The sequence below is a fragment of the Apostichopus japonicus genome, chromosome 1 (assembly GCF_037975245.1).
Source record: "Apostichopus japonicus isolate 1M-3 chromosome 1, ASM3797524v1, whole genome shotgun sequence".
NCBI classification, from domain to species: Eukaryota; Metazoa; Echinodermata; class Holothuroidea; order Aspidochirotida; family Stichopodidae; genus Apostichopus; species Apostichopus japonicus.
In genome coordinates this window covers 9,583,508-9,607,899 of record NC_092561.1, presented here as the reverse complement: position 1 = coordinate 9,607,899, position 24,392 = coordinate 9,583,508, and the positions used below count along the sequence as shown (strand labels likewise).

At 37.9% G+C, this 24,392-nt stretch overlaps 2 protein-coding genes across 16 annotated transcripts in view; both read right to left on the bottom strand.

The window, feature by feature from the left end:
• The window catches only part of LOC139966892 (ras-related protein Rab-21-like), a 178,118-nt gene that overhangs the window by 62,124 nt on the left and 91,602 nt on the right, over nt 1-24,392 (bottom strand). The window lies entirely within an intron of this gene.
• The window catches only part of LOC139966802 (neuron navigator 2-like), a 312,370-nt gene continuing 289,149 nt past the window's right edge, over nt 1,172-24,392 (bottom strand). For 11 of the 15 annotated variants that reach the window (XM_071970227.1, XM_071970208.1, XM_071970168.1 and 8 more), the window contains 16 exons: nt 23,425-23,644; nt 21,074-21,216; nt 20,307-20,324; nt 17,505-17,665; nt 16,816-16,966; nt 16,078-16,207; nt 15,590-15,637; nt 15,173-15,273; nt 13,493-13,594; nt 13,197-13,365; nt 12,667-12,838; nt 11,841-11,951; nt 11,210-11,383; nt 10,426-10,741; nt 9,436-9,636; nt 1,172-5,361 (listed from right to left, as the gene is read on the bottom strand). In XM_071970227.1, coding sequence (XP_071826328.1) covers nt 5,233-5,361; nt 9,436-9,636; nt 10,426-10,741; nt 11,210-11,383; nt 11,841-11,951; nt 12,667-12,838; nt 13,197-13,365; nt 13,493-13,594; nt 15,173-15,273; nt 15,590-15,637; nt 16,078-16,207; nt 16,816-16,966; nt 17,505-17,665; nt 20,307-20,324; nt 21,074-21,216; nt 23,425-23,644 — 2,346 coding nt within the window. In that variant the 3' untranslated portion in view covers nt 1,172-5,232. Of the gene's footprint in view, nt 5,362-7,316; nt 7,406-8,540; nt 8,569-9,435; nt 9,637-10,425; nt 10,742-11,209; nt 11,384-11,840; nt 11,952-12,666; nt 12,839-13,196; nt 13,366-13,492; nt 13,595-15,172; nt 15,274-15,589; nt 15,638-16,077; nt 16,208-16,815; nt 16,967-17,504; nt 17,666-20,306; nt 20,325-21,073; nt 21,217-23,424; nt 23,645-24,392 lie in introns of those variants that run through there. The other 4 variants (XM_071970193.1, XM_071970184.1, XM_071970200.1 and 1 more) reach the window with 4 other exon arrangements.

The following is a 24,392-nucleotide window of genomic DNA, read 5'->3' as shown; positions in this document are numbered from 1 at the left end:
TGAGTTTAACACTTTGTTGCAATATATAATAAGTGATAAGGCATATTTTTCTCCGACAGTTTTCATGTTTCTTCAAGGTGCCAGGCAAGCACATAGCGAGGAATTTGCCAAGGGAGGGGCGAAACTGTAGGCAAACTATCAGAGCCGTAGATACGGCATTGCAAACTATCTAAGCGTAGCGCCACCATGAGTTGGCGCGAAAATTTTGGCTGAAAATGCCTCCCAGATCGCTGGAAATGGCACTTCCTAGGCCTTGTAAGTTGCATCTTAGCTTTTTCTCTTTTGAAATTACTAGCGATATCATAAAAACAAACAAAACAAATATGCTCCCCTTGGCTATGCGCCTGGTGCCAGGGGTAGTCACAATTTGTTGCAATAACTGCCAAGGGTAAGGTTTCTCTCGCTTATGACTATAAACACCTACACCTCCCTGAACCTTCAGGGAATGTTTCTCAACAGTTTAATAAGAAGTTTTTTGTCACATACACTAACCTTTCGACTATTCTCGTAAGGGATATATATATATATATACTGGGGCACACAATCTACACCATACATTGAAGAGAAACAGATTCCACCCTGTTGTCTGAAAGACAAGACATTTTTAAATGCTCTCTTAAATTATCTACAAATTTCAAAACGTCATATCTTCGCAATTGAAAATGCTAGGAGGATGTGGTATTGATCGAAAGAAAATCAGAAAATTTCCAGTAGCATTGCTGCACTGTCAACTGGATATGATCCATTTTAAGTGGTTGAGCAGTAAATGTATAGAGGAGGGAAAGCTGTGAAGGGGGGGGGGGTGGTGGGGGGAGGGGGGAAGGAGTAGAAAGGGAGGAATGTTTGAAAATTCTTCAGAAGTCCATGGGGATCCACATACTATAGATCCCTCAGGGTTACACTACCAAAGATAAGTTTACAAGGTTTTAACAGTTGGAGCTCTGGTGACCTCAAATGACCTTTGACCTCCACCAAAACAATAAGGTTCTTGTACTCAATATGGGGTATCTGCATGCCAAGTATGAGATCCCTCATACCTCTTGAGATATCGTGTTCACAAGCTGCGCCACACACACACACACGCACACCATCACTATCGCATAGATTCCTTTTGCATTCGGCAAGGAAACGATTAAATAAATAAAGAAAAGAAGAAAAAAACAAATTCCAGTTGAATTCCCAAGAAACTATATATTTCTCTTTTCTATGACTGTACATGATGTAAGACAAATTTCAAAATGGCACAGGCAATAAATACTGTTTTATTTACATCTAAACTTGTAAACAAATACAATCATACAAAAGTACTCTAAATTTACAGGACTGTCCTCTAAATGACATCCCCTATAAAAAATGACCTGATTGTACCAAAGTATATAAATCCCCCCTCCCCCCCCAAAAAAGGAAAGGGATATTGGTGACATTGTTTAAAAAACTTTTTTCCTCTCTATCCCTTTAGTTCAGATACCCAACCACTTGGCTATTCAGCAGATTGAAAGAATGATTGTTTGCAGAAGAGACAGAATGAGAGAAACAAATATGTAAATTAGTAGGAGAACTTATGCTCCCCTTTAGTCTCTCAAGCCCCCTCTCCCCTCCCCAACCCCCAAACAAACAAAGCATGGAAAGTAATACCTTAAAATCACCAGACCTTTTATTTGGAATAAACTCTTCGAAAATGAATTTGGATTTCGAGTGGTTAAGAATACTGGTTATTATTAATGATATTTAATCAGATATTTTTTTGTGATTAGTCCGACAAAAGGCTTGAGATTGGGAAAAATGACCAACTATAGATGTAAAAAAAAAAAAAAAAAAAATTTGGTTTCTATGTAGCTTCTGCTGTCCCCTCGATGGAAAGATTTGATTAAATAATTTTTTAATTCTTTTATTAATGCCTACATGGTCAAAGTAATATTCTAGTATATTTTAAGAGCCTTTTTAGGACTGAAGGTTTAAGATGCAATCTGGCAAACTGTATTATTGTCGTATGAATGTTTGACAATTATTGCCCCTACCCGTTCGTTCCCTTTATTGGGGGAAAAAAATAATATCCAGACATACCCAGTAACTAGTTCATAAATGAAAAATTTGAGCAAAGACTTTCAAGATATGTTTCTTGTATTCTATATTTTTTAATTGATGGAAGCTCATTTCGCACGGTTTTTATTTTTTCTTTCCAATTTTTTTTTTTTTTACGTGGTGTTGGAACGACACCATCCTTGGAACCCGCTATAGTATTAAATTACTTCCATTCTGATGTCAAAACTCTATAAAACAACTCTTCAAATCTCTTATGGAATTAAAACTGCTCTCATACAAATATGGTTTTTTACACCGTATTGCTTTTAAATCTATGAAAACGCAAAGACTTTTTTTTTTCATCCATTTAAATGTTTGCTGACAAAAACAATCATCGTTTTTAATGGAGACAAGATGATGAGAATATTTCAAATGTTGTTAAGAATTTGTATAAAAACAATTCAAACCATGTCGACCTAAATCAAACAGCAGTTCAAGCAAGTGAAGTCTAAAAAAAGGAAAAAGGAAAAAAGTTGTTCCATATGATTTAAGAAACATTCACTAATTAATTACTGTACAAAAAAAAAATTGTCCATTTAAAATTCTAGGAAAACAAAATCGTTGACTGATTCCATGCAACATAAAATATTTGCAGCTCGTAAGAGAGTGATTTTCAACATTGATATAATACATAAAACATTGCAGCAACGTAATAAAACATAACCTCTCGATTGCACATTTCAGTTCCTTAAAAAAAAGCAAAATCGATGCAAGTTCTTTGGGCATGCTCACTGAGTCGGCAGCCTTGATTATAAAGAACTCAAAAGAAAGAAGGTCGCCCGTCGACTATGTGTCTGGCGATCGGAGATTTGTGTACGACCCACCCGAAAGAACCTCTACATGCAGAAAAAAACAACTGATACGCAATATGGTAATTTAACAGAAAAGATCAAATCCAAATACAAAACAATATGCATAGATATGCATGAGAGGGTCACATGACTTTCACATGATGACCCTTACATACAGGTCACATGACTTTCACCTGATGAACCTTACATACAGGTCACATGACTTCTATCTGATGACCCTTACATACAGGTCACATGACTGCCACCTGATGACCCTTACATGTCACATGACTTTCATCTTATGACCCTTACATACAGGTCACATGACTGTCACCTGATGACCCTTACATGCAGGTCATATGACTTTCACCTGATGACCCTTACATACAGGTCACATGACTTTCCCCTGATGACCCTTTCATGCAGGTCACATGACTTTCACCAAATAAATTTCTCACATGTTGACTACTGATGCCTCCTCATACAGTGAAGTGAATGACCATCCAATCCCTCATTGATACCAAAAGATCCTACAGTATAACAGATGGTTATGCCCCAGAAGAAAAGTACACATTACACAGACTGCTGTGGTACAAATGACTGTGGTACTGTATGTATATCTATATATATGATGCGGACACAAATGCCACAATAGGTTATATCTCTATGATAATATAATAAAGAGAATATGAGTTCACTGTGTACAGGTAAGAAACAAACCTATTAGGTAAAACAGACATATTGAGGAACCCTCCGGTATGTAAGAGACGACGGCTAATAACATTGATATTAAACTGTGTTATGAAATGGAAGGTTTACAAATCAAGTATTACACTTCAATTATAAGCAGTATATATATATATATATATTATACTATTTACCATTCAGTGTCACATACCTGCTGTGGTTGTACTCAGTCTCTACGATTATTATGAATCGTGTTAGTCACACAGAAATTGCTTGCATTCAAATGTTTCATATCTCTTAAACCTTTCTCTACGGTTAAAACAAACTAGCTGAAAATCAAGATGTTTTTCAAATTAATCACTGAAAGTTTTATTGTTATTGATGCCTGAAAAGATATCTTGCTGATTATTGTGTGACCATTTCCGAGTATGTTTTGTTGTCAGAGGGCCTAAGCAGACAATCAAATGTCCCTATCAGGTGGATATGCCCTGAAGGAGGAAGTAACACCAGAGAGAGCAGGTTTGATCATATCTGACAAATCTTTAGGTGTTTACCTCCACTGGTGGGAGGGGTGGTTGGGGGGGGGGGGTAATACAGATGATTTTTCATCCTCTAAAGTGATTGACGAATGCAAAAATGTGTTTGGCACCAGCTGAGAGAAAATGGCCTTCGCAACATATGGCTGTTAAGTAATAGTAATCCATGACTGGTGCAAAAGATAAACTAAAAAAACAGAAAGTTTGTGACCTCAAGGAAATGCTCTGGTGCCATAGGAATTGCATAGTTTATGATCATTAAAAGCACCAATCGGCTTTGATACTAAGAAACTGGCCTTCATCCTTCAATGGAGTCAACCTTCAATTTATTATTTTGTATGAAAACAGATGCGAGAGTAATAAATGTATTCTCCAGTTTCTTTCAATAATCTTGTAGATCCATTTTCATCAAGAAAAAAAAAAAATTACAAATTTTTTAAATTGATTCGAGACTGAATCAAGTCTTGGAGAAGTAACTTTTGACTCAGACAAATTAGAGTTTTTGACTCTTTCATTTGACTGGCAATTTATTGCTGTTTACTTTTTTTTCCAGGAATCACTTGGACATATTTTGGACTAGATATGGATAATTATCAATTTTTTCATAGTTGGTATATGTACTAAAAAATATGTGGCCAACATGATAATTGCATGTCCCCTGTCTACAAGAGATCCAATAACTACCCACCTCACACCCCCCCCCCCCCCACCCTTCCTTCTCTCTTTCCAAATACCTCTTTAATACCATATTTTTTTATGGCAATCATTCTGTTCTTATTGTAGTTCTCATCACGATCTTGGAACGAGTTTGCAACTTTTCTCGTGTTCAAGCTTCATTTCATACTAACGATTATTTTTTTGAAGATCAAAGTTATATGTTGTATCTTTCTGTTTACTTTTTTTCTGTGGCCTATGAATACACAGTGTATTAAATATAAAATGAGCTTCTAATATTTCCGGTTGTCGACTTGTCCAGATGTAATCATTTTCTGCTGGTAGAACCATGATAACTTTCATCGACAAAGTTCAATCTGGCGCGATCGAGCTCACGACTTTTTTCCCCTCGTAGACCGAATCTTGTGGTCATGTGACTTCCTGGACCTATCGGAATCTACATCGTCCATTTCATTGACCAATCATATGACAGACTCTACCAGCAGGTCTTCTGTGCTGTTTCCACAGCTGTCCAGGCTGTTGGTGTCACTGTCACAGCTCTGGGGGTTGGAGAAGTTGGTTGCCTCTTGTAATCTCATCAGCATATCAAACTAAAGATGAAGATGGAATGAGAGAAAGAAACATCTTAAAACTGACGACGAGAAGTTGCATAATTAGTACTGAAAAAGGTCTGAATTAATGAAACGAATGATAAACGCGCCCTTCGCACTAAGCCGTTCACTCTCGTTCCTCGCAACACCAATAACAAGAAGCACAATGGCCCTACAGCATTCTCGGTCGCCGTACCTGATCTATGGAACGAGCTGCCTCCCGGAATTCGCATGACCACAGACTTCACTTCCTTCAAGTCACACCTGAAAACACATCTCTTTCAAGAGCACTATAATGATGGTTTCTAGGATTTTTTTGATTTTATGATGTTCTGACATGTTGGGTTTTTTTAGGTTCTAGCTTCAATTGCAATTTTCACTTTTAAGCATTCAATTTGTAGATTTTGTAGTCAATCTGTTTTATCGCTTTACTCTTCACAAGTGCTTTTAATCATATTCGATCTCATATTCCTGAATATATCTGTATATGTATTTACTGTTTTATGTATTTACTTTTTTTTGTTATTGTATATTCTAGATTGTTTGTAAAGCGCACATATGCATCGCGCGTAGTGCGCTATATAAGATTTTATTTACATTACATTACAAACAGAAAACTTGATGAAAGGACACTAAACTGCACAATGAAATACAAAATTGAAAACATGTTTTTTTTTGGAAAATTGTGCAGACGAAGAAGCAACTGATATAAATATACCTCCTTCACTCACCGTTTGCACAACACATCAAGCATTATACATCGACATCTACACATAACTGCTTACTTCTGCTCATATGCAACAATAGTACAATGTATGATGTAAAAGCCATAAAAACTGATCAATTTTGGTTGAAGCTTTTTTACCCTCATTTTTACAATTACGCTTCATCCTTTGAGACGACATTCTTTGGCATCGATTGTCTGGAAATGTGTGAATATTCCAAAATTGCTTATGTGAAAAATGTTCAGCAATTTTTAACTTTTGGGTTGAAACAACAAGTGACCATTTATGAAAGCAATTACAACCATGCCAATCCAGTTAATTGAACAAAAACACATGTAACCAGTAAAGCAGGGGTTCTCAATAAGTGGCCAGTGGGCCCTGTGGGCCGACTCTGGCTCTTGATAGATTTCAATCTCACCATTAAAGAAAGTCACAAACCTATCACACCCTTAAGCTCCAGGCTAGGAGCACCCCTTGAAGGTAAAGTGAAATCTCTGATTCCATCGGGCCCCTTTGGTCCCAACCAGTGTTTTATTTTTCTCTGGCCGTTGTTGCAATTTAATTGAGAACCCCTGCAGTAAAACATATTATCTATTAAGAGGCAAAATGCGACATGAAACCTTTAGAAGAATGATGCAAGTATTCAGCAGAAAATATTATCATAGAATTATAAAAAAGACTAATTAAAAAATATGAAATAATGACCGACAAGGTAATCAATATTTTGAAGTTAATATTGCTCTTTGGATCCGTCTCTGCTTGCCGCCTACCCAGTAGACAATATGTGCCAGGTGATTCTTGTAGACTTGTAAAATGTTTGAAAATGTTTGAAATGAATAATCCAAATCCAAAGTTTTTTTGTTTTATAACATCCACATGCATCACCAAAATGTGATAAATATTATTAAAGCAATGTCACGAATGACCATCAAGGAAAATTCTAGTAAGAGAAATGATATGAGAGAGAAGAGAGAGACAGAGTGTGTTGAGGTGGTGGAGGTAGGCAGATCTTTCCAAATCTTACAGATGAAGCAGGGAAAAGCGGACAGGAAGAGGCACAAAACAGGTTAATTTAAACGACCTTGAGAAGAACCGATGCACCAAAACAGGGAGGGGGAGGGGTGGGAACATCCAGGGGGGGAATTCTCAAGCAGAAGAAACGAAAAGCATGCTCAGACGAAAGGAGACTTTCGACCCGATTTTTGAGGTCATCCGAAGATGCTAACCTACCGATGACGATACGATCACATAGTGGGACTGTCACAACTATGCGGACTGGAGTAACCCGACGCCTCCTGAAGATGCATTAACATGCTCAGCTGGTGAGAATGAAGAGGATGAGAAATAAACCCCTCTCCTCAAACCAGCAAACCCCCAAAAAATATAATATTGGGGGGGGGGGAGGGTTTTAGATATCGGCCGAGTGGTGAGAAAGATATCTTTATTAACTAAACATCTTGGGGATGGGGATGCTATATAGATATGTAATAACTTGAGGGACGAAAGCAAACTTTAAAATAAAATCACCTGTGAAAAATTACGGCGATTCGATTAGTTTATTAGAGTCGGAAGAAAAGCGTAATCGGGTGAGTCTGATATTTTTCCTCCCTACCGTACTACAAATACATGAGGATGGAGGATAACATATGAGATAATACAAGACTAGGGTGTAAATAAAGTTAGTATGTAACTAATAAAGCTGGTGTAAAAAGCAGATTAAATATTTGGAAATTTTGTTTTATTTGATATATATATATAACCTGTGAATTGACACTACTAAATACAAAGCACCCATGAGGTTGTTATATGTATATATAAATGCAAGGAGTAGATATCCTCATATTAAAGAGAGAAAAAAAAGTGTCCAGCAAAGGTAAATAGATCCCTTAACCTTTTGCTAATTATTTTCTACTAATGATCCATGACACCAACCTCAAAGCAAAAACATCAGATGAGAGAGGAAAGGTCTTGTATCTCTCTCTCACCTTCAACTTTTGCCTTGTTTTTTTTTTGTGTCCAAACTGCAGCCATATTGTTTGTTTTTGCTTTATTTAGCCATACTTGGCATGAGCAGTCATCCGTGACAGTGGCGTAACAAGATGTTTTGGTATGAAGGTGAGCGGATCCGCCCAGCTAAAGTGGACATGCTCCAGTCATTTTAACAATTTTGCTAAAACGATGGTGGTATTTTTTTTTGGAAATTTGTTTGGCGATCATTACAAAGGAAGCAAGAGAAAGATATGGAAAAATTAAAAAATATTTGGTAGTTAAGGGATAGGAAGGTCAAGGAGGCCAGAGTTCAAATGGTGTGGGTCAGGAGTAGAGAGGGGGTAAGGGGGGTTGTTATCCTTCTACAGTTACGCCACTGTTCAAAACTTCTGTGCAAGCTATAAAGCGATTCAGTGCAACCCTTCCTCTGATTTTTTGGTTTCAATTCATTTTGTAGATAATTACCTCGGCTCGGTCAGACAAATATCGGACTCTACAAAAATTGATCAAAAACAAGGAAAGTAAAGAGTGCTTCATTTGACATCAACATTCTAATAATGTCAGTGGAGCAAAGAGGTCCAAAAACAGGTCAAACCAGAGGATCTGGTATGTAATACAGTGCATTGAGAAGCAAGCCGTTACTACGGTTACCACAGGCAGACTACTGGCAGATGTCGTGCAACAACCCCTGACACTGTCTAAACAGCTACTGAAAACCGTAAGGATTAAGCTGTAACGATTCTACCACACAGGCATGTTACAACACTTATCGTAAGTTAGGTTATGTTAGTTACTCTCAGTTAAAACGAGTCTGAACCACCACACACACACATCTGGCATACACACTTATACTCCATTACACCTACACCCCCCCCCCCCCCCCCACCTATCCGTCCTAATTCACCTCTATGCCCTTTTATATAATAATTATAATTTATAATTTTAGGTTTACAGTCTTGTTCAGGGCCAAGGCCCTCTCACACGACTTAACAACTTAACCCTGGTCATTGGTAACATGTCACACCTACACACTAAAGTGTGCACAATTCAATCAATCTCTCCTGGGGCACCACAGTGCATCACAACCATGTGTCCCCCGGGGGACTTCCCATAGGGTGCAGTCACAAACCGGCGCAAACAACTATATTTACAAGTTACCTCCCAAGTCCCCATTTATACACCTGGGAGAAGAGAGGCAATGGAGGTAAAGCCCCTATTCTGCTATAGAAATTACTCACCTCTCATTATCAACAAAACTGCCCAAAAACTTTCTTATTCCCAAATGTACAGACCCATGGTTATCTATCCTGTAGTAACACTAACGATCCCCTTCACCGAGGGCAGGCTTTAAGTTACTTACCAGTGGGTCGCCCTCAACCTCTCCCTGAGGTTTTGTTGATTTACTGTTAGTACCCTGCACCTTGTAACCGTCAAAGCCGATATCCTCTGGTCTTAGTTTGAGGAGTGAGGGCCAGGTCTCCTGGCTGCCTGACGAGGTCCACGGGTAAGACTCAAACACCCAGTCCGACGGATCCTCCCATGATGCTTTGCGGCCGTAGAGCTACAGATATAAACAAAATAGATTAACAAGTTTGGACAGGGAGAGTGAGACACAATACAACAATTTATGAGGTTGTGCATCGTCACCAAGGTGATTAGCTACATAGAATGAACAAAAGTGACTGTATAGAACGAGAACAACTCTCATTAACTAAAATAACAGAATTCTTGCACAAAAAACATAGTCTAAGTGAAAGGAAATCAAGTCAAATGTGCTTCTCACGACTTTGTACGACATCAAATGTTAATTTTTTTATTTCAACTTTAATGACAACAAGGAAACTATTGTTATTAATAATATGCTAGACAATATGATCATGTAAGAAAAAATATATTTGCAAAATTTAGAATGAAAACCAGCATGCAGCTTTGAAAGGTGTCGCTTACAGTGATGGACCCTTGATCCTTGGGAAGAAACTCATTCCAACATAACCACTTTTCAATCAATTGCAACCATGCATGTGAAATTTTCTAATATATAATATAATAATCTAAACCTCCCCCCCTTTACCCACTTGCAAAGATGCAGACCTGATTACAAGGCAGGAGGTGGGGGAAGGGGGTAGGGAAGGAGGATATACATTCCCAGAATCTAAGATCAATACAGTGGCACAGAGGAAATATGAGATAAAGAATAACACATTCCCATGTTTCATAAGATATTAAGAAAAAATAAAGACTTCTAAAAGGGGTTTGGGAGGGGTGGGGGGGGCGGGAATGTGAGAGTTGTAGAGATGGTCTCGATCTGATCCTTGACCCCTCCTGTATAGGTTGGAACTTTTATTCGTACCTGCAAACCCTCTCTTACAGCTTCCAGCAAGTAAGGCACGATGGAGTAGTTCCACAGGTCTGTGAACCAGACCTGAGACCCTGGTAAGTCGATGGGGCACTGCAAGAACAGCCGGGGGCCGATGGTGACGTCGGAAGAGTTGTGCGTCTCCAGGAATTTATTCAGGTGCTGCCAGACCTTTGGCATCCACTCGATGACTTTATTCAGGTCGTTGTTCCTGGTGTTGTGTTTGACCTCCGTCTCGATCAGCTTCCTCCTCAGGTACCTCCCTAGAAACCCTTTCACTGGTTCCATGTGATTGGCACAAAGCACCCACCTATGAGGAGAGGGGAGAAGAAAACATTTTCAAAGAATGAACACTTTACCGAACACCAAGCTTTCTTGTGCTTATGATTGTCAATTTGCCAAACCCATGAAGCATTGAAAAATAAGGTAATTCTTGTTTTTTGAATTGCTAACGAAATATTGTGGTCACAACAACCACATCTGATGGCTTTTCACCAAACGGCTCTCTCGGGTAACCCTTTGTTTAAGATTCAAGACTTTTATTTCCGCGGAAAGAAAAAACCATTGGAACATACCAAGAGCACATTTCACTTCATGTTGCTTCAAATTTTCAGGGAAAAAACTGGCCGGATTACATCATCATAATCCTTGTTGACATAGCAACCAAACTACGAAATTTCTGAACTACTTAGTCTAAACCACCACAAACACAAAACAATAATATAATCCTTTTTAAAAAAAATTTTTGCTCCTTTTTAATAGTGCCAACAAGTGTTACCTGAAATTATGGTGAAGTTGCAGATTGGTGGACTGACAAGTGGCCTGGTTCATGGTACCGATGATGTAAGGACACTTGTGGTACTTATAGCTCAGGAACCCCGTGAATATCTCCCCGAGGGAACCCGCATGGTGCAGGTTGTCAAGGATAATTACTGTTGGCAAATCTAAGGCACTGCAGAGAAAAAAAGGGGGGGGGGTAAAAAGAGAGAAATTAATTTTCTTTTCTTTTTCAAATCTATTATTCAAATCTATTAAGAACAAATAAAACCAAGCAAAATGTTACTACCTCAGAACCTGCATATGACTAGTAGGAAGAGGACAGTTACCTTGGAAACAAGTTGTTTCATTGGTTGTAAATTAAACACTTTCAAGCTCTATATTGATCAGTCAAAATAACTCAAAATAACTTTTTAATAGTGTTGTACTTCAAAAGTTAATCCTCATGCACATTTTGAGGAAATCTTATCTTAACCCTAACAAGAATAAATAAACAAAAAAAAAAGTTTTCTGATGGCATTAGGACTCAACAGAGACAACAGAGAATATATAGACATGTTACAGTACTTCTGAAGAGCAATTTAGATTTTGCTCCAAACGGGAAAAAAGGAAGAGAAATTCTGGCCACTCACTTTGTTTCGCATTGATCGGCAATGTGTGTAAGATACTGACGCAGATCCTTTCCGGATTTATGATCCACGTTGAAGGTGGCGATGTTACCCTCGTTCGGTTCTTTACCGCTCCTAAGGAAAAGGTAATGACAAAAGTAGGGTAATCTAGTGATAAAACTGCAATGGTACTTATGACTGAAACAAATAAAGGTAAAATAATCTGTTTATCAAGCACACATAAGAAGGCAGGAAGCAGATTCCTTAACTCGAAGAACTGCATACCCCCTTCATATCAATGGCAATTTGAATATAGCCTACTTTTGCACTATGTGTTCGGTAACTTACCTTTGTACTATGTGTTTTGCTAGCCTAACTCTGTACTAAATGTTCGGCTAGCCTACCTTTGTACTATGTGTTTGGCTAACTTACCTTTGTACTATGTGTTTGGCTAGCCTACCTTTGTACTATGTGTTCGGCTAGCCTACCTTTGTACTATGTGTTTGGCTAGCCTACCTTTGTACTATGTGTTCGGCTAGCTTACCTTTGTACTATGTGTTTGGCTAGCTTACCTTTGTACTATGTGTTTGGCTAGCTTACCTTTGTACTATGTGTTTGGCTAGCTTACCTTTGTACTATGTGTTTGGCTAGCCTACCTTTGTACTATGTGTTTGGCTAACTTACCTTTGTACTATGTGTTTGGCTAGCCTACCTTTGTACTATGTGTTTGGCTAGCCTACCTTTGTACTATGTGTTCGGCTAGCCTACCTTTTACTATGTGTTTGGCTAACTGACCTTTGTACTATGTGTTTGGCTAGCCTACCTCTGTACTATGTGTTGGCTAACTTACCTTTGTACTATGTGTTCGGCTAACTTCTGGGCCAGGTATGTCTTGCCCGTACCACTGGGTCCGCAGAGAATAATCCTCTTGTGTTCCAGCAGTAGCGATATATACCTCTGAAGGATTGGCTTGGGGACCAGGGTTTCAAATACCAGGGCATCGCAGCTGTTGTTCTTGTAATCTGTAGCGAATATGAAACAAACAGTGAAATCATTTCTTGATCGAACAAGTAACTTTCCTATTAGGCTACTTTGTGGCAGTACTTAAGGAGGAATATCAATCAATATGTTAGTAATGAGAAATAAGATTGATGGCTGAACAAAGAATTTGTTCTAGGTAGGGGAAGAAGAGGGTGGGGCAGGGGATGAGTGGACTTGGCATATTGCCAACTTGCCACCCTCACAGTTCTAGGTCCCCACCCTCACAGTTCTACCCCCACTCTCCAAACCTACACATAGTATATCATTCCTACTGGCCCTCACCTGTGTGACCTCTTTTACACCACCCATATGCTGACATTTATCCCCTCCCCAACTTACCTTTCAATGCTATTGTGATAGATGTTTTATCTCCTACGAGGTATCCGCAGGGGAGTAACTCTGGAGGGTCTGCGTCCTTCGTCCGCGAGATCTCTCCTACGATGTAATGGTGTACACTCTCTGCACTGAGACCCAGGTTTGTCATTGGATCGATTCTAAGAACATATTCCTGGAAGGGAAAAAAAAAATTAACTTAACGACTAGAATTAAGATCTATCGACCTCTTACAATTTAGATATAAGGAGTGACCGTCCGTACGATTAAATTCGGCATTTTTTCAGTATTTTCTTTCTCACCTTAAATATTCTCCTTACGACACTGTCGAGTGCATCCCAGTTGGTCTTACTGCTGATGCCAATGGTACCGATCATTACCTCTGTTAATTTGCCATTAGATGCCTGCATAAAATAATGAATAAACATGAGGGAAAATGATGAATAAACATGAGAATAATTTGGCTCAACAATACTTAAGATATACATGCATCAGGCTCCTCCCTCTCCCCTTCATTTCCCCTCCAAAAAAAAGAAAAGAAGAAACGATATGAAAACTGATACAAATAGCTGCCAATGCATCGTTCACAGCAATGCATGCTGGGTAAAAACATGATGCTGTTCTGTCATTGGCTTTAAATTAATTCAGTTTGCCACCAGTATCTGAGAATGTGGTAAAACTTCCATCATCGTCTGTCGGGATAAATTCTTGGATAGAAATGCGGTTTCATATCCAAAACAGTTGTTTCTGTCAAAATGCTAAAAAGAACCCTCTGTATTCCACAAAGTCACATAAGTCATTCAAACAGTAACTTAATCCTCTATGACTGTTTGTTTACATCTTGATGTAACCCAGGGTGTTGTTAAAATAGTATTACATTTTTATATTATTATCTTTGTCCTTAAAACTGTTATCAAATTCCCTGTCAAAACAGCACAGCAGTCCTGTAGAATTATTTATCAGCAACTCTTGCAAAACTGGGATTCCTTAAGAAATTCTGACACTTAGTTAATTCTCCAGATAGTATTAAAGTAAACTCCTGGGTGCCATGCAAAACTCAGTAAAGGGGGGGGGTGGGTTCTAAAATGATAAAAAAAATGTTCCCAGGTTCAAAAAAAAAAAAAAAATGGAGGAAAGATATTAATTTTTTTGAATCATGGCTGAAAGGCTGGTCGTAAATCACGCAGATGAGAATCAGTCAGCCCCCTCAGAGAGCACTGTAATGGATCGGCTGCTCTGCCTGGAAGTGCCAGAGGTGTGAGTCATCTGTCTGGTATCTCTTTATCTTGACAATCGACATAGCAACAGCTACCCATTTGAAACACATTCATGTGACCCGAGGTCAACATGACACAGTCATCTGTTGATAATTACCCATTGTACAGATAAGCTAGGCAGAGTTTTGAGTTTCTAAGAAGATGTGATAAAAATTGCCCCCAAGCCAGTCACACACAACTACTACCTGACAGACAATCTAAACAACATCTCTGGGATGGAGGACAGACCGGCAGGCAAGATTACCATCAACGGTGTGACATTTACGGCAGCCTGTCCATGTTCCCTGCCTGCAGACTATCTTAACCAACTCGCATTTCATAACCTAACACAGACTCCTCAATTTTGATCTGTTTTTTTGCATGATCCAGGCGATTATTTTTGGGAGTTATTTCATAATAAAGTAATAAATTTAGTGAAAGAGTTACTACTCTCTTTCATTAAAATTTCAAGTTATAGTAATACACTACATGAAAGTAGAATCACAGAGTTCCTGGATTTATTTCGTCTCAGAATCAAGTTCAAAATAATCGACAGCTCAACTAGATGTTATGAGTCGAAAATCAGGGCCAGTAAATGGGGCTGGATGACCAAACCAAAACCAAATTTGATTTTCCTTTGTCAAAAGATTGTCAACATTAGTTTGGCAAGGTATGCATGGATATTTGAATAATGCCACATGTATCTGTTTGGAATCCTCTCCTTACCTCTTTATCCCCCTCGGACGACGACGTATTCCCCATGACGACCGTGACGACTATCCGCTGAGAGTTACTCGTCATGCCGGAATTATCGTCGATTAAAATGTCTGCGGAATAGAATGATGATCATGTTATAATGTTGCTCCTTTGTCTTATGTCACCTATCACTGTTATTCTTTTTGCCTTAATTCTCTTTCTTTGTTTGGCAAGTTTCATTGTTTCACAGTACTCTTTATAACAAATGTTTGTTGTTGTTGTTGCTGTAATTTTTTCAGGTTTGGAATTAGTTGAAAGGAGCAGGGGCACTGATTCAAAATTCCAAGGCAAAAAATGTGTAGAAGACACTCCCCCACTCCCCCACCCCCCCACCGTCCCCAAAAATACCCCCAACTCCATGCATCCCTATTTATATGTCTGACTCACCTAAACTTCCACTACCATGATCTGAATTGAGACTTAATCGATGCCGATCTATGGAAGAAAAAGAAAATTATGTGTAACAATATTATAGTTTATCAGGAATGTATATAAATATATATAATATAATATAATTAATATAATATAATATTATATAATATAATACCATAATATAATATATATCTATATATATAATATAAGCTATAATATATATATTATATAATACAATGCAAAATAATATAATACAATCAAAAATATATTAAGTGTGCAAGGAATGACATTAACACATATAACAGCAACATTTAAAGCAGAGTTATAAATTTGTAATCAATTTTTAGCCGCTGTGATGTAAACCGGGCAAATTCTTGCTCAGTCGTAAATCTTAAGCAAATGCACAGTGCGAGACTATACAATATTTTTCCACCTTTAGGAAGGTCAAGTTTCGGTTGGTAGTAAGAGAAATGAGGAAACGATTGCAAAATGTATTGACTTACCTAAGGAATCTCTACTAAGGCGCTTTGAAGACCCTGTTGAATTGAGAGAGTTTAAGGATGAGTTATCTTTACGTGTGTGGACCTGTCGCTGCAATCTCTCGTTCTCCTGCTTCAGGACCATCATCTCGTTCTGTGAAAGGAGGAGAAAATATCAGGACTAGTAATCACAAAAATAGTATGAATTATGGCTTGAAACTTATAATATATTAATAATCCAATAGCTTTATGTTACAGTACTATATATAATTCTCATTATTCTCAGTATTGTTCTGATACTAAGATTTGTGATATTAATATTGGGTATTATTTATCTCACTTTTAAGTAATTTTTCCCATTTCTACTATCAATTATCGCCTTCAGACCACTTTTGCTGTAACTAGCATCTCAGTACTGATGATATACTAACTAACCCTCATGATACTGTATTAAAATACTATCATTTTTGTGTATGTTTTTGAGTATTGTTCCCATACTAACATTTACAGTGTCAATGGTACACTGTTCCCTGCATCTATCTTCAGTATTATTGTCATACTCCAGTTCTTTGTATCTATCCTCAGTATTGTGGATTTTACTAACCCTCATGATCATACTAACATTTCGTGTTTCTTTCTGAGTATTGTTCCCATACTAACATTTACAGTGTTAATGGTACACTTTTCCCTGCACCTATCTTTAATATTATACTCATACTACCTTTCTATGAACCTATCCTCAGTATTGTGGACTTTACTAACCTTCATTTTATTCATCACTTCTTGCATCTGGTCTAACTGGTGTTGTGACGTCAAGGCCTCTAATTTAATATCTGTTAACTTTCCTTCCTTATCTCTCAGCTGCCGCCTCAGGGTTGTGATTGTTTCCTCGGATTGCTCGGAATCATATATTCTAAAGGCGAGAAGAGAGAAAGAGAGAATCATAAACATCTTATAGCTACCATAATAATAATAACATTCCAACTGGAAAAAAAATTCCAGCAAAATCATCAGATTTTGAAAAAACAAAATCATTAAATTAAAAAAACAAAACATTAAAACAAAACAAGATTTGGAGTCACCAACATAGATTTAAATTTGCAAGTTTATACTTTCAGAGGGAACTTTATACAGTTCCAGTTATGTTTAATATATGATAGATAGATAAATAGATAGATAAACAGATAGATACATAGATAGATAAATAGATAAATAAAAATAAAAACATAAATAAAATAAATAAATAAAATAAAATCATAAATAAATAAATAAATAAATGCATCCCCAGTCAGGTTTACATTTATGAAAGATATAAACAACTTTGATTCAACTGGCGGTAATTGGCAATCTTTTTATCAAACCTTGGCAGACATCATGTAAACTACAGATTCATATGACTGTTGATCCGTAACCATCTCAAAGTTCATCCGAATAAATTAGCATCTACTTACGCTGATGTGGAAGCGGACTGCTTCATCTGGCTCGGAGGTGGCGTGGCGTCCAACAAGCTATCGTTGACAAACGTCATGCTGTTATCCAAGTCTTCTACATCTGTCGTGGTTCCACTGGCCTTCTTCTTGCGACCGAAAGCTGATCTGAAGGAGCTACGAATCTGAAAATGGAGAGAGAAAAAAATGTTGTTAACTTAAAGTTCGGAAGTTGGAACAAAAAAACACACAGGAAAAAAGTGACAAACAAAATAAAAATCACAGGTAACAACCAGGGGTACCCCCAGACCGTCTGGAGTGTGCCATGTTTATCCCCCCCCTCCCCACACCACTGCTGATTATCCTTTCATCGCCACCACAGAATTGTTTAAAGAACAGAGACAAAAACTTCCCAGAGACATGTTCACATTTTGATAAGAGAGAAAATGAAATATAGAGAGATGAATACCACGGAGGAAGTCTACAGAAGTGTGAGAGGGAGTGTATGTGATTATCCCATATAGAAAAAACCCCTCTGCCACACCCCCTCCTCCCCCTTCCCCCCCCCCACACACAAATTAAGTCAAAATAATTCACAAACAAATGGCCAAATACATTTACTGCCACCCTAACAGCTCATTAACTCACAAAGACAAATCAAGCTATTGTTGGAAGTTACACTAGTGCAAGTCATTAGCAATTTGGGAGCGTTGCAGATGGAACTTTGTTGATATTATTAGTTCTGAACTTCCTGATAGTCCCATTCGAAATGCAAGAATAAATCACTAATTAACATGGCGTAGTTTCCTGTTTCTGACAGTCTATGTCTGTACATTATCATCAGGCCTCTAAACTTGTGCTTTCTACTGGCCAAATTACCAGCGAAGTTTGTCGTCCCGTGGGTAGAGAAAGAAAAGGTGCTTGCAGTTCCCTGTCGGTAGACATTAGGAACTTAAATACTTGGCGAGTCTGTAAACAGTCGTCGGTTCAAAGAATCCACATGACTTATGTACCAAAATATACAGTAATAATCTGTACGTATCACTGCTTACTATCAGCAACCAGTATTATGGGGCTGCTCTCGTAAGCCCGTACAGAAACAGATTTGTCTTGTAACTCAGGAAAATGCCATTGGGAACTTGATTTTAGCCAGTAGATGTTTTTAAGGCACTGGGACATATTTTTTTTGGTTTTTAAAAGTGCGTGGCTAAAATTGTGAAATTCTAGACCAGCTTCTGTCAGATGAGTTTGTCTTGGAAGCATTACTTGACAGGGGGGCATCTTTTTTTCAAGTTTTGCAAATTTCAGAGAAGAAATATTAAATCCAATCTGAGAAAGGTAAAATCTTATATCCCTCGCCGAGACGGTGGTTATTTACGGAGTGAGGATTTACCTGAAGAATGAGGTTCTCTCCCTAACTTGAAAATGCGCAAACCGTCTCATATGGGTGACACTTATGGGTCAAGTGCCACTGGCAATGTTTGGATGAACAGATTCCATTCGAGTTCAAAAGAGGAAATTAATATATATTCAACTCCTGTAGCCACAAGAGGTGGGAAAGTGGGTGGTGGTGGGAGTTGGTTCGGAAGGCAGAGGTGGGACGGTGATACACACCAATAGGTTCACAAGAATCTCTCTGACGTTGATGTATAATTACAGCCATTGATTGGACCTGTCTACTAGTGTCTAGTATATATATATAAAGGGTGGATGGGAGAGGGGGTGTATGGGGAGGGAGTAGATTGGGAGGGGATAGATGGGGAGGGGATGAGGGGGTAGAACTATACTGTCACCCTTGAAAGGAACAACGGACATTACACCTGAATAACATTAACCATGCAAATCAAAGTTAACAAAACAATTTCGAACAGAAAACCATGCTAAAGGGATTAAATTCACAAAATCGACATGTTTCAAGAGTACATATCGCATATTCGGCTGATTGAGTGAAACAAATAAACATGTTTCTGAAATTTGTTCACAAAAGGAAGGAGGTGCCCTGGCTAGTTTTTTCTCTTCTTTCTGATCATCAGTGTGTGTTGGCAGGTACGTTAGTAAGCTTTGTTCGATCAGTGTGTATGTGTTCAAATATGATTCACGACAGAGGCGGTATTAGACTTTGTACCCCAGTCACTTTTAATATTCAACTGATCCTACAAATAAGTTTAAAATCACCTTTAGAAAATGCCACGGAAATGGAAAAAACGAAGATAGGTAGGGACAAAGAAACGTGTTACTTCCTTGACATAATACTGTATGTGAAGCAAACATGCCAAATAGAACAACTAGAAAAGTCTGCAGTCTTGTTTCACCCAAAATCTGGAATCGAACAATCCAAGTTAACAATGAGTAAGTGGATACAATGGAACAGTGCTCACAAATGCAAGAACAAGCAATTCACTGGCAAAAACGTCAGTAAAAAAACCCCAAAATGCTCAAAATAAACGATAAATTGTATAAACTTTTAAACGTCACATGCATGTAAGAATTGGACACGGCATGTCGAGTAACATGGTTGAGGGGGGGGGGGGTTTGAAGGAAGAGATATATAAGAAGGATAGAGAAAGAAAGGATAAGATGGCAAAATACTCCCAGGTAAAAAACAAGCAGGAGAAACTCACAGTCGTGTGGATTATAGTAATAATAATAATAATGTGAAGAAGAAGAAGAATGGAAGCATTCCCTAGGGTTAAGGCTTTTGTAATTAACTCTGTAAATCAAAGGTAATAATAACTTGAAGGTCTGATTACAAATGAGGTGAAGAAATTCCTTCATTCAAGGAAAAAAACAAAATGTGCTCATTCCAAAGGAAGTTATTGGAAATACCTTTTCGCTAGATGAGACCTACAAAAGGATCCCAAAATATCAGCAGAAAACAAGAAAGAAGAGAGAGTAAGAAATATTAAAGGTGCCGTCCAATTCATTTATTAGGGAATCAGCTCCACCATTTTCTTAAGAAAGTTGAGGAAGTGTTAAGTCTGTCAAACCAGCTCTTTGGAACTTTTTAAGTTCTGTTTTAAACTTGGGACCGTATGAGGGAGGTGTGACACCATATCCATTCTGACCGGCATCCTACTAAAGTCATTATTCCTCGTCGGTGACAAAGATAAAATGGACGACACAAACAGGCTGATTTTTTTTTTCTGTTTTTCCAAATTCTATTCGGTAACGGACAGGGCATGCGGTTTCATATATTGCGGGGTTTGAATTAAAGAGATGGTTGTTAGATTGAGAGACTATGAAAGGGGAAGAGGATGCCAGAAAGTGCAACAGCTTAAAGAGTACATTTTTTTTTTTTTTTTTTTTTTACGGGGAAAGCCACGGCAGTGAGGAAAACTTGCACGTTAATTTTGCCAGCATTTTTTTGGGAAAGCTTTGCCCTTTAAATGCTCTCATCAAAAGCTAATCTAAAATTTTCACAAATAACTACTACGGCAACAACGTTCCTAGGCATGTGAATAAGAGTGCAGCATTGTTGTACAGGACTTTTTTGTTCTTCAAGAAAGTGGAATATAAACACCAAACACAGATGTTAATACTTCTTTAAAGCTAAAGGAAACATTTGCGTCGACGACAACGATGGACAAACTCACCCAGTTTTTCTTCTTCTTCTTGTTTTTGGAGTCTAACGTCTCAGTATCAGTCATAGCAGATCCAGCTGATGACATACTGGTCATACTCGCTAAACTAGACATGCTTTCGCAAGATGTCTGGCGACTCAGTCTGGTCTCCCCCACTGTAGAGAAGACGAAAGGAGAAAAACAGAAAAATTTAGATCCAAGAATTTTTCTACTTTCATGAACAGATAGAAAATACTGGTTATTTACAGAATTATCACTTCATACTTAACCCCCCCCCCCCCCCACAAAAAAAATAAAAATTGAAGGACCAGTGCCAAGTTCTTTTGAAAACTTCTAGCAAACTTTTAGCATGCTAGAATCTGGAACCAATAATGATGACCTTTTAAGTTTCCAAGCATTGTTCAAACTTTTTGTCAGGAAATTCTTTCTTTAGAATATGGGATCTTCGTACCCGAGCGATCAATAAATTCATCAATTGGTTGCAAGTTATGTACCCTTTGAATTTTTCGTATATGAATTTGAAAAACAAGTATTTCAACAAACACAAACACCCACACAATATTGACCTTCCCATTTCACGGTTTAAGGAGCTACTCAACCATCAGTAGCATATATATACTGTACTTAACATACGTGTGTATATGTTATAACTAAATTTAAAGGGTGACAATTAATTTTGATATCTTATAGACTATAAGAAGAACAACGTTAGATCTGTCCAGGATATATTTCTGTTCTTTACCACACCCTAATGTTTAAGAAATGAGCTGCTAAAACTTGGTGGGTGGGGGGAAGGGGGTGGGTGGGTGGGGGAGGCTCATCAATAAAAGTGACTGGACTAGTCAGTCTAACACAGATAACACTAGGCCAGTTCCTTCCATGCTACACAAAACTCTGTAGGAAAACTCTTTAACAGCCTTCAAGAGACATGATTACGATGTGCTACAACTCAAGGACAAATGGTAGTGGAATGTCATCCAACTATGCTCTGTTGCTTATACGAAATTGAAAGAAAAGGGAATGGTTGATTTATTAAAGGTAACGTTCAACAATGGATCGATGTAAACTGACTTATTAAAGGCAACGTTCAACAATGGATTTATGTAAACTGACTTATCAAAGGTAACGCTTAACAATGGATTGATGTTAACTGACTTATTAACTTAGGCAACGTTCAACAATGGAGTGATGTTAACTGACTTATGAAAGGTAACGTCCAACAATGGAGTGATGTTAACTGACTTATGAAAGGTAACGTCCAACAATGGATTGATGTTAAAGCAGCATTTTGCGTTGGGTCGCTTTTTTCCACTTTTTTAACATGTGCATCGATTATTTTACATGTATCAATCATAAAACAGCAATCTAAGATACCATCCAAGTTTCACCCTGCCAAGAGCGTTAATTAGCGAGTAATTAACGATTTATGTCGATAAATGAGAAGAGTGTCCTCGACAAATTTCACAGTTAAAATTAATCGCATACAATTCCGCCAAACCCACTAGTTTGAATTCAACCAATCAGAGATGCAGGTTTAGTTATGAGCCGTTGCTAAAAATAGATTCAAGACTTCGCGTTGGTTGTACCAGGGAGTTGTTATGCAACTCCCTGGTACAACTGCCATATAGACTGTACACAAATCAAGCTTGGTGTTATATTACGTATCTGTCAATGACGTTCGTAGTGTTTAAATATTCATATTATGGGCGAGGTTTATTGGGTTCCCAACGGAAAATATCTTGGAGAACAACAAAGTTGAAAGTTGCAATTTTTTCGACTTTTATGCCACCACTTGAAGTAAAATATAAATAGATTAGCTAGTTATGTATGTCGTTATGGCAAAGTGGAATCAGTGAGGTTGAGAAAAATCATAGAAAAGGACGCAAAATGCTGCTTTAACTGACTAAGTATTAAAGGAAACGTTCAACAATGGATTAATGTTAACTGACTTATTAAAGGTAACGTTCAACAATGGATTTATGTTAACTGACTTTTTAAAGGTAACGTTTACAATGGATTGATGTTAACTGACTTATCAAAGGTAACGTTCAACAATGGATTAATGTTAATTGACTTATTAAAGCTAACATTCAACAATGAATTTATGTTAACTGACTTATTAAAGGTAACGTTAACAATGGATTGATGTTAACTTTTCGGCCCTGCACTCTTAGCCTTCAAGGAGCCTTACAGAGATGTAGAATATTTTCAAGCTGGGTATCTTAAAATCAGGAATAGTAACAGACACATTACTAACACTCCCTTTTTTAGAGTGAGGGAGGGAAGTGGTAAGTAGGTGGGGGGTGGGGGGAGGGAGAGTAATCATCATGACGGTTTGTGAGGACGGTCATAAAATGACTTACAAATTTGGTCCTTGCTTCCTATCGAATGTTTCCTGAGTAGGTCCGTACCATTGCTGCGTAGGGATCCGTTTCTCCCTTCCGTATGAGCTATCTTCAACTGCTCTATCTTCTCCCTAAGGTCTTGTAATTCAGTGTCCTTCTGTTCCGTGCTACACGTCAACTGCTGCAGGCGACTTGTCATCCCGGTCAGGCTCTGCTCAAACACTGCCACCACGTGAGCCTAAAAAACAGAACGGAAAAAGAAAACTCCAAACATAAGACAAACGAAAAAGAAATCATAATCGACTATAATTAATGACAGGTGACAATCCAATATCATTCAAAAATAAATCGTATGCTAAAAAAAAAAAAAAAAAAATCATTATCGATCGTGCATAAAGCTGAGCAGTAAATAAATATTAATACGATGTAAAAGGTAAATATTGATAGCGATAAATCGAGTGATGCATGAAGGGTAATTTAATCGGTCTAGACTTTATTATTACTGGGATAAATCATCATCCACGAGACCGAAGCAAAGATCTTTGAAAGCAAGCAGCAACGAATGATAAACAGATTACGGAACGATGGTATCTTTACATTGTGATTTACGTTACTTAAAATGTGAAGATCACAGGACGAGGTCATTGACAGACTGGTCAATGGTGTATTTCTGAAATCAAAACACATCAATATCAAATTGTCTTAAAAAACCATAAAAAAAAGTCATCAAATTGACAGCACATCCATAATTTCAATACTTCCATGTTTTTTTGTATTTTTAAATTAACTAATAAATCTGAAAACATAGCTTTGATTTGGAGAGACAGGGAAAGTGGGGAACATTTCTTTAAAATTTGTGAAGAATCTCTCTCTAGGGGGGAGGGGGGTTAGAAATTTATGTACACTTCTGTGGGGGCTGGTACATCACACATGAAGGAGTATATAGTGGGTCATAGTGTGCCCTCAATCTTAAGATTAATCCACAA